The sequence below is a fragment of the Nerophis ophidion genome, linkage group LG08 (assembly GCF_033978795.1).
Source record: "Nerophis ophidion isolate RoL-2023_Sa linkage group LG08, RoL_Noph_v1.0, whole genome shotgun sequence".
Classification (NCBI taxonomy): Eukaryota; Metazoa; Chordata; class Actinopteri; order Syngnathiformes; family Syngnathidae; genus Nerophis; species Nerophis ophidion.
In genome coordinates, this window is record NC_084618.1 from 485,865 (window position 1) to 501,988 (window position 16,124).

At 46.0% G+C, this 16,124-nt stretch overlaps 1 protein-coding gene across 1 annotated transcript in view; it reads right to left on the minus strand.

Annotated features, from left to right (window-relative positions):
• LOC133557158 (long-chain fatty acid transport protein 4-like) overlaps positions 1-16,124 on the minus strand; it is a 102,557-nt gene that overhangs the window by 60,857 nt on the left and 25,576 nt on the right. The window contains exons 5-7 of the mRNA XM_061907404.1: positions 15,449-15,607; positions 10,060-10,129; positions 9,899-9,990 (exon numbers count right to left, since the gene is read on the minus strand). Of these exons, the coding sequence (XP_061763388.1) occupies positions 9,899-9,990; positions 10,060-10,129; positions 15,449-15,607 (321 nt within the window). The remainder of the gene's footprint in view (positions 1-9,898; positions 9,991-10,059; positions 10,130-15,448; positions 15,608-16,124) is intronic.

A 16,124-nucleotide genomic window follows, 5' to 3' on the forward strand; every position in this document is an offset into this window, starting at 1 on the left:
TGTGTGGTACTTGCAGAGTGGTAGAGCGGAAGGAGTAAACAGTGCTATTGTGTGGTACTTGCAGAGTGGTAGAGCGGAAGGAGGTAACGGTGCTATTGTGTGGTACTTGCAGAGTGGTAGAGCGGAAGGAGTAAACAGCGCTATTGTGTGGTACTTGCAGAGTGGTAGAGCGGAAGGAGTAAACAGTGCTATTGTCTGGTACCTGCAGAGTGGTAGAGCGGAAGGAGTAAACGGTGCTATTGTGTGGTACTTGCAGAGTGGTAGAGCGGAAGGAGTAAACAGTGCTATTGTGTGGTACTTGCAGAGTGGTAGAGCGGAAGGAGGTAACGGTGCTATTGTGTGGTACTTGCAGAGTGGTAGAGTGGAAGGAGTAAACAGTGCTAATGTCTGGTACTTGCAGAGTGGTAGAGTGGAAGGAGTAAACGGTGCTAATGTCTGATACTTGCAGAGTGGTAGAGCGGAAGGAGTAAACAGTGCTATTGTGTGGTACTTGCAGAGTGGTAGAGTGGAAGGAGTAAACAGTGCTAATGTCTGGTACTTGCAGAGTGGTAGAGTGGAAGGAGTAAACGGTGCTAATGTCTGATACTTGCAGAGTGGTAGAGCGGAAGGAGTAAACGGTGCTATTGTCTGATACTTGCAGAGTGGTAGAGTGGAAGGAGTAAACGGTGCTAATGTCTGGTACTTGCAGAGTGGTAGAGTGGAAGGAGTAAACGGTGCTAATATCTGATACTTGCAGAGTGGTAGAGCGGAAGGAGTAAACAGGGCTATTGTCTGATACCTGCAGAGTGGTAGAGCGGAAGGAGTAAACGGTGCTATTGTGTGGTACTTGCAGAGTGGTAGAGCGGAAGGAGTAAACAGTGCTATTGTGTGGTACTTGCAGAGTGGTAGAGCGGAAGGAGGTAACGGTGCTATTGTGTGGTACTTGCAGAGTGGTAGAGCGGAAGGAGTAAACAGTGCTATTGTGTGGTACTTGCAGAGTGGTAGAGTGGAAGGAGTAAACGGTGCTAATGTCTGGTACTTGCAGAGTGGTAGAGTGGAAGGAGTAAACGGTGCTAATGTCTGATACTTGCAGAGTGGTAGAGCGGAAGGAGTAAACGGTGCTATTGTCTGATACTTCCAGAGTGGTAGAGTGGAAGGAGTAAACGGTGCTAATGTCTGGTACTTGCAGAGTGGTAGAGTGGAAGGAGTAAACGGTGCTAATGTCTGGTACTTGCAGAGTGGTAGAGCGGAAGGAGTAAACGGTGCTAATGTCTGATACTTGCAGAGTGGTAGAGCGGAAGGAGTAAACGGTGCTAATGTCTGATACTTGCAGAGTGGTAGAGCGGAAGGAGTAAACGGTGCTAATGTCTGATACTTGCAGAGTGGTAGAGCGGAAGGAGTAAACGGTGCTATTGTCTGATACTTGCAGAGTGGTAGAGTGGAAGGAGTAAACGGTGCTAATGTCTGGTACTTGCAGAGTGGTAGAGTGGAAGGAGTAAACGGTGCTAATGTCTGATACTTGCAGAGTGGTAGAGTGGAAGGAGTAAACAGGGCTATTGTCTGGTACCTGCAGAGTGGTAGAGCGGAAGGAGTAAACGGTGCTATTGTGTGGTACTTGCAGAGTGGTAGAGCGGAAGGAGTAAACAGTGCTATTGTGTGGTACTTGCAGAGTGGTAGAGCGGAAGGAGGTAACGGTGCTATTGTGTGGTACTTGCAGAGTGGTAGAGCGGAAGGAGTAAACAGGGCTATTGTCTGGTACCTGCAGAGTGGTAGAGCGGAAGGAGTAAACGGTGCTATTGTGTGGTACTTGCAGAGTGGTAGAGCGGAAGGAGTAAACAGTGCTATTGTGTGGTACTTGCAGAGTGGTAGAGCGGAAGGAGGTAACGGTGCTATTGTGTGGTACTTGCAGAGTGGTAGAGCGGAAGGAGTAAACAGTGCTATTGTGTGGTACTTGCAGAGTGGTAGAGTGGAAGGAGTAAACGGTGCTAATGTCTGGTACTTGCAGAGTGGTAGAGTGGAAGGAGTAAACGGTGCTAATGTCTGATACTTGCAGAGTGGTAGAGCGGAAGGAGTAAACGGTGCTATTGTCTGATACTTGCAGAGTGGTAGAGTGGAAGGAGTAAACGGTGCTAATGTCTGGTACTTGCAGAGTGGTAGAGCGGAAGGAGTAAACGGTGCTAATGTCTGATACTTGCAGAGTGGTAGAGCGGAAGGAGTAAACGGTGCTAATGTCTGGTACTTGCAGAGTGGTAGAGTGGAAGGAGTAAACGGTGCTAATGTCTGATACTTGCAGAGTGGTAGAGTGGAAGGAGTAAACGGTGCTAATGTCTGATACTTGCAGAGTGGTAGAGCGGAAGGAGTAAACGGTGCTAATGTCTGGTACTTGCAGAGTGGTAGAGTGGAAGGAGTAAACGGTGCTAATGTCTGATACTTGCAGAGTGGTAGAGCGGAAGGAGTAAACGGTGCTATTGTCTGATACTTGCAGAGTGGTAGAGCGGAAGGAGTAAACAGTGCTATTGTCTGATACTTGCAGAGTGGTAGAGCGGAAGGAGTAAACAGTGCTATTGTCTGGTACCTGCAGAGTGGTAGAGCGGAAGGAGTAAACGGTGCTATTGTGTGGTACTTGCAGAGTGGTAGAGCGGAAGGAGTAAACAGTGCTATTGTGTGGTACTTGCAGAGTGGTAGAGCGGAAGGAGGTAACGGTGCTATTGTGTGGTACTTGCAGAGTGGTAGAGCGGAAGGAGTAAACAGTGCTATTGTGTGGTACTTGCAGAGTGGTAGAAGGGAAGGAGTAAACAGTGCTATTGTCTGGTACCTGCAGAGTGGTAGAGCGGAAGGAGTAAACGGTGCTATTGTGTGGTACTTGCAGAGTGGTAGAGCGGAAGGAGTAAACAGTGCTATTGTGTGGTACTTGCAGAGTGGTAGAGCGGAAGGAGGTAACGGTGCTTTTGTGTGGTACTTGCAGAGTGGTAGAGCGGAAGGAGTAAACAGTGCTATTGTGTGGTACTTGCAGAGTGGTCGAGTGGAAGGAGTAAACAGTGCTATTGTCTGGTACCTGCAGAGTGGTAGAGCGGAAGGAGTAAACGGTGCTATTGTGTGGTACTTGCAGAGTGGTAGAGCGGAAGGAGTAAACAGTGCTATTGTGTGGTACTTGCAGAGTGGTAGAGCGGAAGGAGGTAACGGTGCTATTGTGTGGTACTTGCAGAGTGGTAGAGCGGAAGGAGTAAACAGTGCTATTGTGTGGTACTTGCAGAGTGGTAGAGTGGAAGGAGTAAACGGTGCTAATGTCTGGTACTTGCAGAGTGGTAGAGTGGAAGGAGTAAACGGTGCTAATGTCTGATACTTGCAGAGTGGTAGAGCGGAAGGAGTAAACGGTGCTATTGTCTGATACTTGCAGAGTGGTAGAGTGGAAGGAGTAAACGGTGCTAATGTCTGGTACTTGCAGAGTGGTAGAGTGGAAGGAGTAAACGGTGCTAATGTCTGATACTTGCAGAGTGGTAGAGTGGAAGGAGTAAACAGGGCTATTGTCTGGTACCTGCAGAGTGGTAGAGCGGAAGGAGTAAACGGTGCTATTGTGTGGTACTTGCAGAGTGGTAGAGCGGAAGGAGTAAACAGTGCTATTGTGTGGTACTTGCAGAGTGGTAGAGCGGAAGGAGGTAACGCTGCTATTGTGTGGTACTTGCAGAGTGGTAGAGCGGAAGGAGTAAACAGGGCTATTGTCTGGTACCTGCAGAGTGGTAGAGCGGAAGGAGTAAACGGTGCTATTGTGTGGTACTTGCAGAGTGGTAGAGCGGAAGGAGTAAACAGTGCTATTGTGTGGTACTTGCAGAGTGGTAGAGCGGAAGGAGGTAACGGTGCTATTGTGTGGTACTTGCAGAGTGGTAGAGCGGAAGGAGTAAACAGTGCTATTGTGTGGTACTTGCAGAGTGGTAGAGTGGAAGGAGTAAACGGTGCTAATGTCTGGTACTTGCAGAGTGGTAGAGTGGAAGGAGTAAACGGTGCTAATGTCTGATACTTGCAGAGTGGTAGAGCGGAAGGAGTAAACGGTGCTATTGTCTGATACTTGCAGAGTGGTAGAGTGGAAGGAGTAAACGGTGCTAATGTCTGGTACTTGCAGAGTGGTAGAGCGGAAGGAGTAAACGGTGCTAATGTCTGATACTTGCAGAGTGGTAGAGCGGAAGGAGTAAACGGTGCTAATGTCTGGTACTTGCAGAGTGGTAGAGTGGAAGGAGTAAACGGTGCTAATGTCTGATACTTGCAGAGTGGTAGAGTGGAAGGAGTAAACGGTGCTAATGTCTGATACTTGCAGAGTGGTAGAGCGGAAGGAGTAAACGGTGCTAATGTCTGGTACTTGCAGAGTGGTAGAGTGGAAGGAGTAAACGGTGCTAATGTCTGATACTTGCAGAGTGGTAGAGCGGAAGGAGTAAACGGTGCTATTGTCTGATACTTGCAGAGTGGTAGAGCGGAAGGAGTAAACAGTGCTATTGTCTGATACTTGCAGAGTGGTAGAGCGGAAGGAGTAAACAGTGCTATTGTCTGGTACCTGCAGAGTGGTAGAGCGGAAGGAGTAAACGGTGCTATTGTGTGGTACTTGCAGAGTGGTAGAGCGGAAGGAGTAAACAGTGCTATTGTGTGGTACTTGCAGAGTGGTAGAGCGGAAGGAGGTAACGGTGCTATTGTGTGGTACTTGCAGAGTGGTAGAGCGGAAGGAGTAAACAGTGCTATTGTGTGGTACTTGCAGAGTGGTAGAGTGGAAGGAGTAAACGGTGCTAATGTCTGGTACTTGCAGAGTGGTAGAGTGGAAGGAGTAAACGGTGCTAATGTCTGATACTTGCAGAGTGGTAGAGCGGAAGGAGTAAACGGTGCTATTGTCTGATACTTGCAGAGTGGTAGAGTGGAAGGAGTAAACGGTGCTAATGTCTGGTACTTGCAGAGTGGTAGAGTGGAAGGAGTAAACGGTGCTAATGTCTGATACTTGCAGAGTGGTAGAGCGGAAGGAGTAAACAGGGCTATTGTCTGGTACCTGCAGAGTGGTAGAGCGGAAGGAGTAAACGGTGCTATTGTGTGGTACTTGCAGAGTGGTAGAGCGGAAGGAGTAAACAGTGCTATTGTGTGGTACTTGCAGAGTGGTAGAGCGGAAGGAGGTAACGGTGCTATTGTGTGGTACTTGCAGAGTGGTAGAGCGGAAGGAGTAAACAGTGCTATTGTGTGGTACTTGCAGAGTGGTAGAGTGGAAGGAGTAAACGGTGCTAATGTCTGGTACTTGCAGAGTGGTAGAGTGGAAGGAGTAAACGGTGCTAATGTCTGATACTTGCAGAGTGGTAGAGCGGAAGGAGTAAACGGTGCTAATGTCTGATACTTGCAGAGTGGTAGAGTGGAAGGAGTAAACGGTGCTAATGTCTGATACTTGCAGAGTGGTAGAGCGGAAGGAGTAAACGGTGCTAATGTCTGGTACTTGCAGAGTGGTAGAGTGGATGGAGTAAACGGTGCTAATGTCTGATACTTGCAGAGTGGTAGAGCGGAAGGAGTAAACGGTGCTATTGTGTGGTACTTGCAGAGTGGTAGAGCGGAAGGAGTAAACGGTGCTATTGTCTGATACTTGCAGAGTGGTAGAGCGGAAGGAGTAAACAGTGCTATTGTCTGATACTTGCAGAGTGGTAGAGCGGAAGGAGTAAACAGTGCTATTGTCTGGTACCTGCAGAGTGGTAGAGCGGAAGGAGTAAACGGTGCTATTGTGTGGTACTTGCAGAGTGGTAGAGCGGAAGGAGTAAACAGTGCTATTGTCTGATACTTGCAGAGTGGTAGAGTGGAAGGAGTAAACGGTGCTAATGTCTGATACTTGCAGAGTGGTAGAGCGGAAGGAGTAAACGGTGCTAATGTCTGGTACTTGCAGAGTGGTAGAGTGGAAGGAGTAAACGGTGCTAATGTCTGATACTTGCAGAGTGGTAGAGCGGAAGGAGTAAACGGTGCTATTGTGTGGTACTTGCAGAGTGGTAGAGCGGAAGGAGTAAACGGTGCTATTGTCTGATACTTGCAGAGTGGTAGAGCGGAAGGAGTAAACAGTGCTATTGTCTGATACTTGCAGAGTGGTAGAGCGGAAGGAGTAAACAGTGCTATTGTCTGGTACCTGCAGAGTGGTAGAGCGGAAGGAGTAAACGGTGCTATTGTCTGATACTTGCAGAGTGGTAGAGCGGAAGGAGTAAACAGTGCTAATGTCTGATACTTGCAGAGTGGTAGAGCGGAAGGAGGTAACGGTGCTATTGTGTGGTACTTGCAGAGTGGTAGAGCGGAAGGAGTAAACAGTGCTATTGTGTGGTACTTGCAGAGTGGTAGAGTGGAAGGAGTAAACGGTGCTAATGTCTGGTACTTGCAGAGTGGTAGAGTGGAAGGAGTAAACGGTGCTAATGTCTGATACTTGCAGAGTGGTAGAGCGGAAGGAGTAAACGGTGCTATTGTCTGGTACTTGCAGAGTGGTAGAGCGGAAGGAGTAAACGGTGCTAATGTCTGGTACTTGCAGAGTGGTAGAGTGGAAGGAGTAAACGGTGCTAATGTCTGATACTTGCAGAGTGGTAGAGCGGAAGGAGTAAACAGTGCTATTGTCTGGTACTTGCAGAGTGGTAGAGCGGAAGGAGTAAACGGTGCTAATGTCTGATACTTGCAGAGTGGTAGAGCGGAAGGAGTAAACGGTGCTAATGTCTGATACTTGCAGAGTGGTAGAGCGGAAGGAGTAAACGGTGCTATTGTGTGGTACTTGCAGAGTGGTAGAGCGGAAGGAGTAAACGGTGCTATTGTCTGATACTTGCAGAGTGGTAGAGCGGAAGGAGTAAACAGTGCTATTGTCTGATACTTGCAGAGTGGTAGAGCGGAAGGAGTAAACGGTGCTAATGTCTGGTACTTGCAGAGTGGTAGAGTGGAAGGAGTAAACGGGGCTAATGTCTGATACTTGCAGAGTGGTAGAGCGGAAGGAGTAAACGGTGCTATTGTCTGATACTTGCAGAGTGGTAGAGCGGAAGGAGTAAACAGTGCTATTGTCTGGTACCTGCAGAGTGGTAGAGCGGAAGGAGTAAACGGTGCTATTGTGTGGTACTTGCAGAGTGGTAGAGCGGAAGGAGTAAACAGTGCTATTGTGTGGTACTTGCAGAGTGGTAGAGCGGAAGGAGGTAACGGTGCTATTGTGTGGTACTTGCAGAGTGGTAGAGCGGAAGGAGTAAACAGTGCTATTGTGTGGTACTTGCAGAGTGGTAGAGCGGAAGGAGTAAACAGTGCTATTGTCTGGTACCTGCAGAGTGGTAGAGCGGAAGGAGTAAACGGTGCTATTGTGTGGTACTTGCAGAGTGGTAGAGCGGAAGGAGTAAACAGTGCTATTGTGTGGTACTTGCAGAGTGGTAGAGCGGAAGGAGGTAACGGTGCTATTGTGTGGTACTTGCAGAGTGGTAGAGCGGAAGGAGTAAACAGTGCTATTGTGTGGTACTTGCAGAGTGGTAGAGTGGAAGGAGTAAACGGTGCTAATGTCTGGTACTTGCAGAGTGGTAGAGTGGAAGGAGTAAACGGTGCTAATGTCTGATACTTGCAGAGTGGTAGAGCGGAAGGAGTAAACGGTGCTATTGTCTGATACTTGCAGAGTGGTAGAGTGGAAGGAGTAAACGGTGCTAATGTCTGGTACTTGCAGAGTGGTAGAGTGGAAGGAGTAAACTGTGCTAATGTCTGATACTTGCAGAGTGGTAGAGCGGAAGGAGTAAACAGGGCTATTGTCTGGTACCTGCAGAGTGGTAGAGCGGAAGGAGTAAACGGTGCTATTGTGTGGTACTTGCAGAGTGGTAGAGCGGAAGGAGTAAACAGTGCTATTGTGTGGTACTTGCAGAGTGGTAGAGCGGAAGGAGGTAACGGTGCTATTGTGTGGTACTTGCAGAGTGGTAGAGCGGAAGGAGTAAACAGTGCTATTGTGTGGTACTTGCAGAGTGGTAGAGTGGAAGGAGTAAACGGTGCTAATGTCTGGTACTTGCAGAGTGGTAGAGTGGAAGGAGTAAACGGTGCTAATGTCTGATACTTGCAGAGTGGTAGAGCGGAAGGAGTAAACGGTGCTATTGTCTGATACTTGCAGAGTGGTAGAGTGGAAGGAGTAAACGGTGCTATTGTCTGATACTTGCAGAGTGGTAGAGTGGAAGGAGTAAACGGTGCTAATGTCCGATACCTGCAGAGTGGTAGAGCGGAAGGAGTAAACGGTGCTATTGTCTGATACTTGCAGAGTGGTAGAGCGGAAGGAGTAAACAGTGCTATTGTCTGGTACCTGCAGAGTGGTAGAGCGGAAGGAGTAAACACTGCTATTGTGTGGTACTTGCAGAGTGGTAGAGTGGAAGGAGTAAACGGTGCTATTGTGTGGTACTTGCAGAGTGGTAGAGCGGAAGGAGTAAACGGTGCTATTGTGTGGTACTTGCAGAGTGGTAGAGTGGAAGGAGTAAACGGTGCTAATGTCTGATACTTGCAGAGTGGTAGAGCGGAAGGAGTAAACGGTGCTATTGTGTGGTACTTGCAGAGTGGTAGAGTGGAACGAGTAAACGGTGCTAATGTCTGATACTTGCAGAGTGGTAGAGCGGAAGGAGTAAACGGTGCTATTGTCTGATACTTGCAGAGTGGTAGAGCGGAAGGAGTAAACGGTGCTATTGTGTGGTACTTGCAGAGTGGTAGAGTGGAAGGAGTAAACGGTGCTAATGTCTGATACTTGCAGAGTGGTAGAGCGGAAGGAGTAAACGGTGCTATTGTGTGGTACTTGCAGAGTGGTAGAGCGGAAGGAGTAAACGGTGCTAATGTCTGATACTTGCAGAGTGGTAGAGCGGAAGGAGTAAACGGTGCTATTGTCTGATACTTGCAGAGTGGTAGAGTGGAAGGAGTAAACGGTGCTAATGTCTGATACTTGCAGAGTGGTAGAGCGGAAGGAGTAAACGGTGCTATTGTCTGATACTTGCAGAGTGGTAGAGCGGAAGGAGTAAACAGTGCTATTGTCTGGTACCTGCAGAGTGGTAGAGCGGAAGGAGTAAACGGTGCTATTGTCTGGTACCTGCAGAGTGGTAGAGCGGAAGGAGTAAACGGTGCTATTGTCTGATACTTGCAGAGTGGTAGAGCGGAAGGAGTAAACAGTGCTATTGTGTGGTACCTGCAGAGTGGTAGAGCGGAAGGAGTAAACGGTGCTATTGTCTGATACTTGCAGAGTGGTAGAGCGGAAGGAGTAAACGGTGCTATTGTCTGGTACCTGCAGAGTGGTAGAGCGGAAGGAGTAAACGGTGCTATTGTCTGATACTTGCAGAGTGGTAGAGCGGAAGGAGTAAACAGTGCTATTGTCTGGTACCTGCAGAGTGGTAGAGCGGAAGGAGTAAACTGTGCTATTGTCTGGTACCTGCAGAGTGGTAGAGCGGAAGGAGTAAACGGTGCTATTGTCTGATACTTGCAGAGTGGTAGAGCGGAAGGAGTAAACAGTGCTATTGTGTGGTACCTGCAGAGTGGTAGAGCGGAAGGAGTAAACGGTGCTATTGTCTGATACTTGCAGAGTGGTAGAGCGGAAGGAGTAAACAGTGCTATTGTCTGGTACCTGCAGAGTGGTAGAGCGGAAGGAGTAAACGGTGCTATTGTCTGATACTTGCAGAGTGGTAGAGCGGAAGGAGTAAACAGTGCTATTGTCTGGTACCTGCAGAGTGGTAGAGCGGAAGGAGTAAACGGTGCTATTGTCTGGTACCTGCAGAGTGGTAGAGCGGAAGGAGTAAACGGTGCTATTGTCTGATACTTGCAGAGTGGTAGAGGGGAAGGAGTAAACAGTGCTATTGTCTGGTACCTGCAGAGTGGTAGAGCGGAAGGAGTAAACGGTGCTATTGTCTGATACTTGCAGAGTGGTAGAGCGGAAGGAGTAAACAGTGCTATTGTGTGGTACCTGCAGAGTGGTAGAGCGGAAGGCAGTCGTACAAGACGTCGTCCGGCGTCATCCTGAAGCCGTAATAGACCAGAGCGGCCATGCGGTAATACCTGCGATGCACAGGTGTAACATTAGGCCATGTTACAACGGGCGCCAGACTTCCTGCGCTGGTGCCATACCTGCTGTGCACCACAATGGCAGCTTTGGGCATCCCCGTGGTTCCGGACGTGTAGATGTAGAAGAGGCGGTCTGGCGGAAACACAACACAAAGAGTCAAATAGTACTTTGCACGTTGTACTGCTACTCATAAATTACTGTGGGAATCATTCATTAAAAAAAGGTAGTGTGGTGCTTTTGAAAAATACCACTACTTTTTTTTTTTTTTCTTGACGGACATGATGGTGCTGTGCTGACATTGCTGAAAAAAAACACACACACACACACACACACAAAACACACACACACACACACACACACACACACACACAAAACACACACACACACACACACACACACACACAGAGAGAGAGAGAGAGAGAGAAGCGCAAACAGTGAGGATAGAAGAGAAGGAGAATGGACGTATTTTGCCTTCAAAAGTAACGATGAAGGTGAAGCTATAAACACTCAAGACAGGCGCTTTAAAACATAGCTAGCGGGCAGCTAACATCCCTCCACAGTGTTTTAGCTACTTTTAAATCAGTAACCCTCGCCTCCGTGGTGACAAATAAAGTAAGTTCCTTACAAGTAGGAGGAAATGCTAAGCATGCTTTACTACACATCACAGGAGGATACAACAGCTAACCGCTAACTGCAAGCCAGCGTTCCTCAATGTATACAAATGGGTGGATCCATACAGATATCCACTGTAATGATAAGTCCAAGAGCGTACATGGTCGATACTACTTATTACATTGATATTTTCTAGAGTTTTTTTCATTGTTTCTAAAGTCAGGAATTACGTCCCTGGACATGGGAAAACTTTAATTATGTCTGATCCAGTAACTACTTGGTATCAAATCGATACCCAGATGTGTAGTATCAAAGAAGAAAAGAATAAGTGATTGTTACATTTTAACAGAAGTGGAGATAAAACATGTTAAAACAAAAAGCAAGCAAATATTAACAGGAAATGAATTAGTAGATGAATACTGTTGACAAAATAAAAGAACAGGAAATGACAATATGTTACTGCATACATTAGCAAACAAATTAAGAGCCTTTCTTTACTTGCTTACTACTAAAAAACAAATTCTCTAGTATCTTATTTCATGCATAAATTATTCTTTGATTGTAATAGGAAACAAATGTTTGATGTATCATAAGATTTGTTGTTTAAATAAAGCCAATAACATTATTTTGTGTTCCCGTTTTATTTTGAAAGGTCTGGAAATACATTTTGGATCATCTTTATTCATGCGCAGGTTTGAATGTGATCAAAGTCTTAACTTTCAGCCAAAGATTTGAGAAGGTTTTGGTGTCAAACTGTTATCGAGTGCACGCGGGCAAAGGTCCATGCTTTTATTGTGGAAACCTTGTCCTCACTGATTGTGGCGTTGTGCAAGTCGGCAGATGGGAAGGAAACCATGGCCTTATCGTGTGTGTGTGTGTGTATTCAAAGAAAGCTAAGATGTTATCAAGTAAACTTCCTATCTGTCTGTGAAGAACATCTGACTTTATAGTCCAAGGTGGAATAAGCGGTAGAAAATGGATGGATGGAGGGTGTATCTGCAGGTAGATTCAGTTTGGTGTCTGCATTGACTTTAAAATTACGGCCGGGCGATAAAATCATATCAATATGTATCGACAGCCGATTGATATCAGTTCCAAAAATGCCTTGACAAAAACATTGGATCATTTTTTCTTCTAGGTGGGAAGAAAGATGAAGTATGGAAGCAAGGTTGGCTGCACTCGCTCCCTGGTAACCCGGCAACGCAGGAAGTGGTCACGCCAGCAGCCAATCAGGTGAGAGTATCAACTATGAAGTCTGATTGTGTGCATGGCGTGAGAAGAGAAAGTCCAAGTGAGCCGGACACTTACTGGCTGGAAGTCAGACCAAAGTGTGTGTGCTGTGTACATGATGCAAGGCAAGAGCGCTAATACTGCAGCGCTCACTCTTTACAGCACAGCTGGAACTTCCTGCCAATAAACCAGGAGGAAATAGTTCTTCTCAGGTTTCTATGTTTACATTTTCACACTTTGCACTATTTTCTTACATTTTATGAAGCATTTCTGACATATTTGTGATTTTTGCACCTTCATTTGAGGAGATTATTGTTAAGTGTTCAATGTGATTTGAACTTTTTGTTTACATTGATTTGGATTTACGGCCTGGGATGATGACAACCGTAAATTCTACTTTTTTCCTACGCTTTGAACCTTGCGGTGAATTTATGGATATTTCCTTCGCAGACGGCCATAATGCAAATGGTTAAAGAAAAAAGTAGCAAATACCTTGAAAAGGTGTGTTACTGTCTGAGCTAGGGTGCCATCTTTTGGACAAGTTCGCTCACTGTAGGTGCTTCACTGTCCTTTCATTTCGTGCCTTCAGCCGGAAGTAAAAGTGCCATTCCCTCTTCTAGCCTTCCATAGCAATTTTACTCATATAGATTCCTCATTCATCATTCCGAGCAACGTTTGTAAGTTTTGCAAAATAATAAAAACAATTCTTGCTTACTAAAGCGTCCAATGTGTGATGTCTGTAGGAGTGTATTTGTACATGCTATCCTAATGGAATCAAGCTGGCATTGTTAGCATTAGATAATATGCTAACAGGTTTACTAGTGTGTGTGTTAGTTTTATTAACTTACAATGGCATTATTTTTGTATTGTTACAGCTTCACAAATTCCTCAGTAAATTCACCAAAACATCAGCATGGAGTTATTCAGTCTGTTTAACCAATTGGAAAGCTAGCTTGCGCAGCGCGTGGGCCTATGACGAGGACTTCTGTTTTGTTTGATCAGCCATTTTACTGCCCTGTTGTTGGCAACAATCAAAGTAAACACATATAAAATATTTCTGTGTAAATTTCACAACATATATATCTGCCACTTATATATATATATTACTTTGTTCTTTTACAAACCCCGTTTCCATGTGAGTTGGGAAATGGTGTTAGATGTAAATATAAACAGAATACAATGATTTGCAAATCCTTTTCAAGCCATATTCAGTTGAATATGCTACAAAGACAACATATTTGATGTTCAAACTCATAAACTTAATTTTTTTTGCAAATAATTAACTTAGAATTTCATGGCTGCAACACATGCCAAAGTAGTTGGGAAAGGGCATGTTCACCACTGTGTTACATCACCTTTTCTTTTAACAACACTCAATAAACGTTTGGGAACTGAGGAAACTAATTGTTGAAGCTTTGAAAGTGGAATTCTTTCTCATTCTTGTTTTATGTAGAGCTTCAGTCCTTCAACAGTCCGGGGTCTCCGCTGTCCTATTTTACGCTTCATAATGCGCCACACATTTTCCATGGGAGACATGTCTGGACTGCAGGCGGGCCAGGAAAGTACCGCACTCATTTTTTACAAAGCAACACTGTTGTAACACTTGTCTTGCTGAAATAAGCAGGGGCGTCCATGATAACGTTGCTTGGATGACAACATATGTTGCTCCAAAACATGTATGGACCATTCAGCATTAATGGTGCCTTCACAGATGTGTAAGTTACCCATGCCTTGTTCACTAATACACCCCCATACCATCACACATGTGTAAGTTACCCATGCCTTGGGCACTGATACACCCCCATACCATCACACATGCTGGCTTTTACACTTTTCGCCTATAACAATCCGAATGGTTATTTTCCTTTGTTCCAGAGGACACAAAGTCCTCTGTTTCCAAATATAATTTGAAATGTGGACTCGTCAGACCACAGAACACTTTTCCACTTTGCATCAGTGGAAAGGTGATGAGATGAGCTCGGGCCCAGCCAAGCTGGCGGCGTTCCTGGGTGTTGTTAATAAATGGCTTTCGTTTTGCATAGTAGAGTTTTAACTTGCACTTATAGATGTAGCAACCAACTGTAGTTACTGCCAGTGGTTTTATGAAGTGTTCCTGAGCCCATGTGGTGATATCCTTTACAAACTGATGTCGGTTTTTGATACACTACAGTCTAATATCATGGCTTACGTGCAGTGATTTCTCCAGATTCTCTGAACTTTTTGATGATTTTACAGACCATAGATGGTAAAATCCCTAAATTCCTTGCAATAGCTCGTTGAGAAATGTTGTTGTAAAACTGTTCGACAATTTGCTTACAAATTGGTGACCCTCACCCCATCCTTGTTTGTGAATGACTTAGCATTTCATGTAAGCTGTTTTTATAGCCAATCATGGCACCCACCTGTTCCCAATTAGCCTGCACACCTGTGGGATGTTCCAAATAAGTGTTTGATGAGCATTCCTCAACTTTATCAGTATTTATTGCCACCTTTCCCAACTTCTTTGTCACGTGTTGCTGGCATCAAATTCTAAAGTTAATGATTATTTGCCCAAAAAAATGTTTATGAGTTAGAACATCAAATATGTTGTCTTTGTAGCATATTCAACTGAATATGGCTTGAAAAGGATTTGCAAATCATTGTATTCTGTTTATATTTACATCTAACACCATTTCCCAACTCACATGGAAACGGGGTTTGTAGAATGTAGTGTGTGTGCGGCTTATGTCCGCAAAATATGAGACAATGACATCTTCCATCCATCCATTTTCTACTGCTTATTCCCTTCAGGGTCACGGGGGACGCTGGCGCCTATCTCGGCTACAATCGGGCGGAAGGCGGGGTACACCCTGGACAAGTCGCCACCTCATCACAGGGCCAACACAGATAGACAGACAACATTCACACACTAGGGACCATTTAGTGTTGCCAATCAACCTATCCCCAGGTGCATGTCTTTGGAGGTGGGAGGGGCCTATCCCCAGGTGCATGTCTTTGGAGGTGGGAGGGGCCTATCCCCAGGTGCATGTCTTTGGAGGTGGGAGGGGCCTATCCCCAGATGCATGTCTTTGGAGGTGGGAGGGGCCTATCACCAGGTGCATGTCTTTGGAGGTGGGAGGGGCCTATCTCCAGGTGCATGTCTTTGGAGGTGGGAGGGGCCTATCCCCAGGTGCATGTCTTTGGAGGTGTGAGGGGCCTATCCCCAGGTGCATGTCTTTGGAGGTGGGAGGGGCCTATCCCCAGGTGCATGTCTTTGGAGGTGGGAGGGGCCTATCCCCAGGTGCATGTCTTTGGAGGTGGGAGGAAGCAGGAGTAGAACCCACGCATTCACGGGGAGAACATGCAAACTCCACACAGAAAGATCCCGAGCTCGGGATTGAACCCCGACTACTCAGGACCTTGGTATTGTGAGGCAGACGCACTAACCCCTCTGCCGCCGTGAAGCCACAATGACATCTTACTTGATGAATTAAAAATAAAATAAAAACCGAGTTCAACTGTAAACTTAAGAACTCCTTTTTCAATCGGTGTAGTTTATTTTTTTAGAAGTCAGGATGAGTTGATCATGTATTGAAATACTTTTATATACCCTCTCCATTGTTTCCTTACCTGTGAAGCAGCGTTGAGGTCGACTGGGCAGGTGCGAAGGGGCGGCGGCCAGCAGCGGCTCCAGGGACTCGGTACCCCGCGGCACCCGTTTGGGGTCCCAGGGTCCACAGCAGAAGACCTGCAGCGTCTGGCCCATGGAGGACTGGACCTGGGACACGGCTGCAGGGCACAGGAGGTCACAGAGGATGAACAAGACATCGCCGCCTGCCTGCCGCTTCCTGCTCTTTAAATGAAGGCAACACGCCCAGCTCAGCACTTTTTTACCAGCCATGTTGTACGTGGCCTCCATGCGGAACAGGTTGCTGGTTCTATTACAGGATGAAAGGCACAGCTATGATTCAAGGCTCATGTCCACCTTATCACAGAGGAGAAGACTAAGGGTAAGAAAAACTATGTGTGATAAGATATGATGAGTCTGAGGATTGGATAAGAAAAGCTGTCTGATAAGATATGATGAGTCTGAGGACTGATAGTGAAGTGGTTGAAGATACATGCAGTACATGATACAACCAGCAGGGGCACACACTTCCAACATATGGCAACATTACATCATATTAGAAATGTGTTTATTATGCTATATATATATTTAAAAAAAAAAATATACATATATATATATTTTATACATATATACATATATATATATATATATATATATATATATATATATATACATATA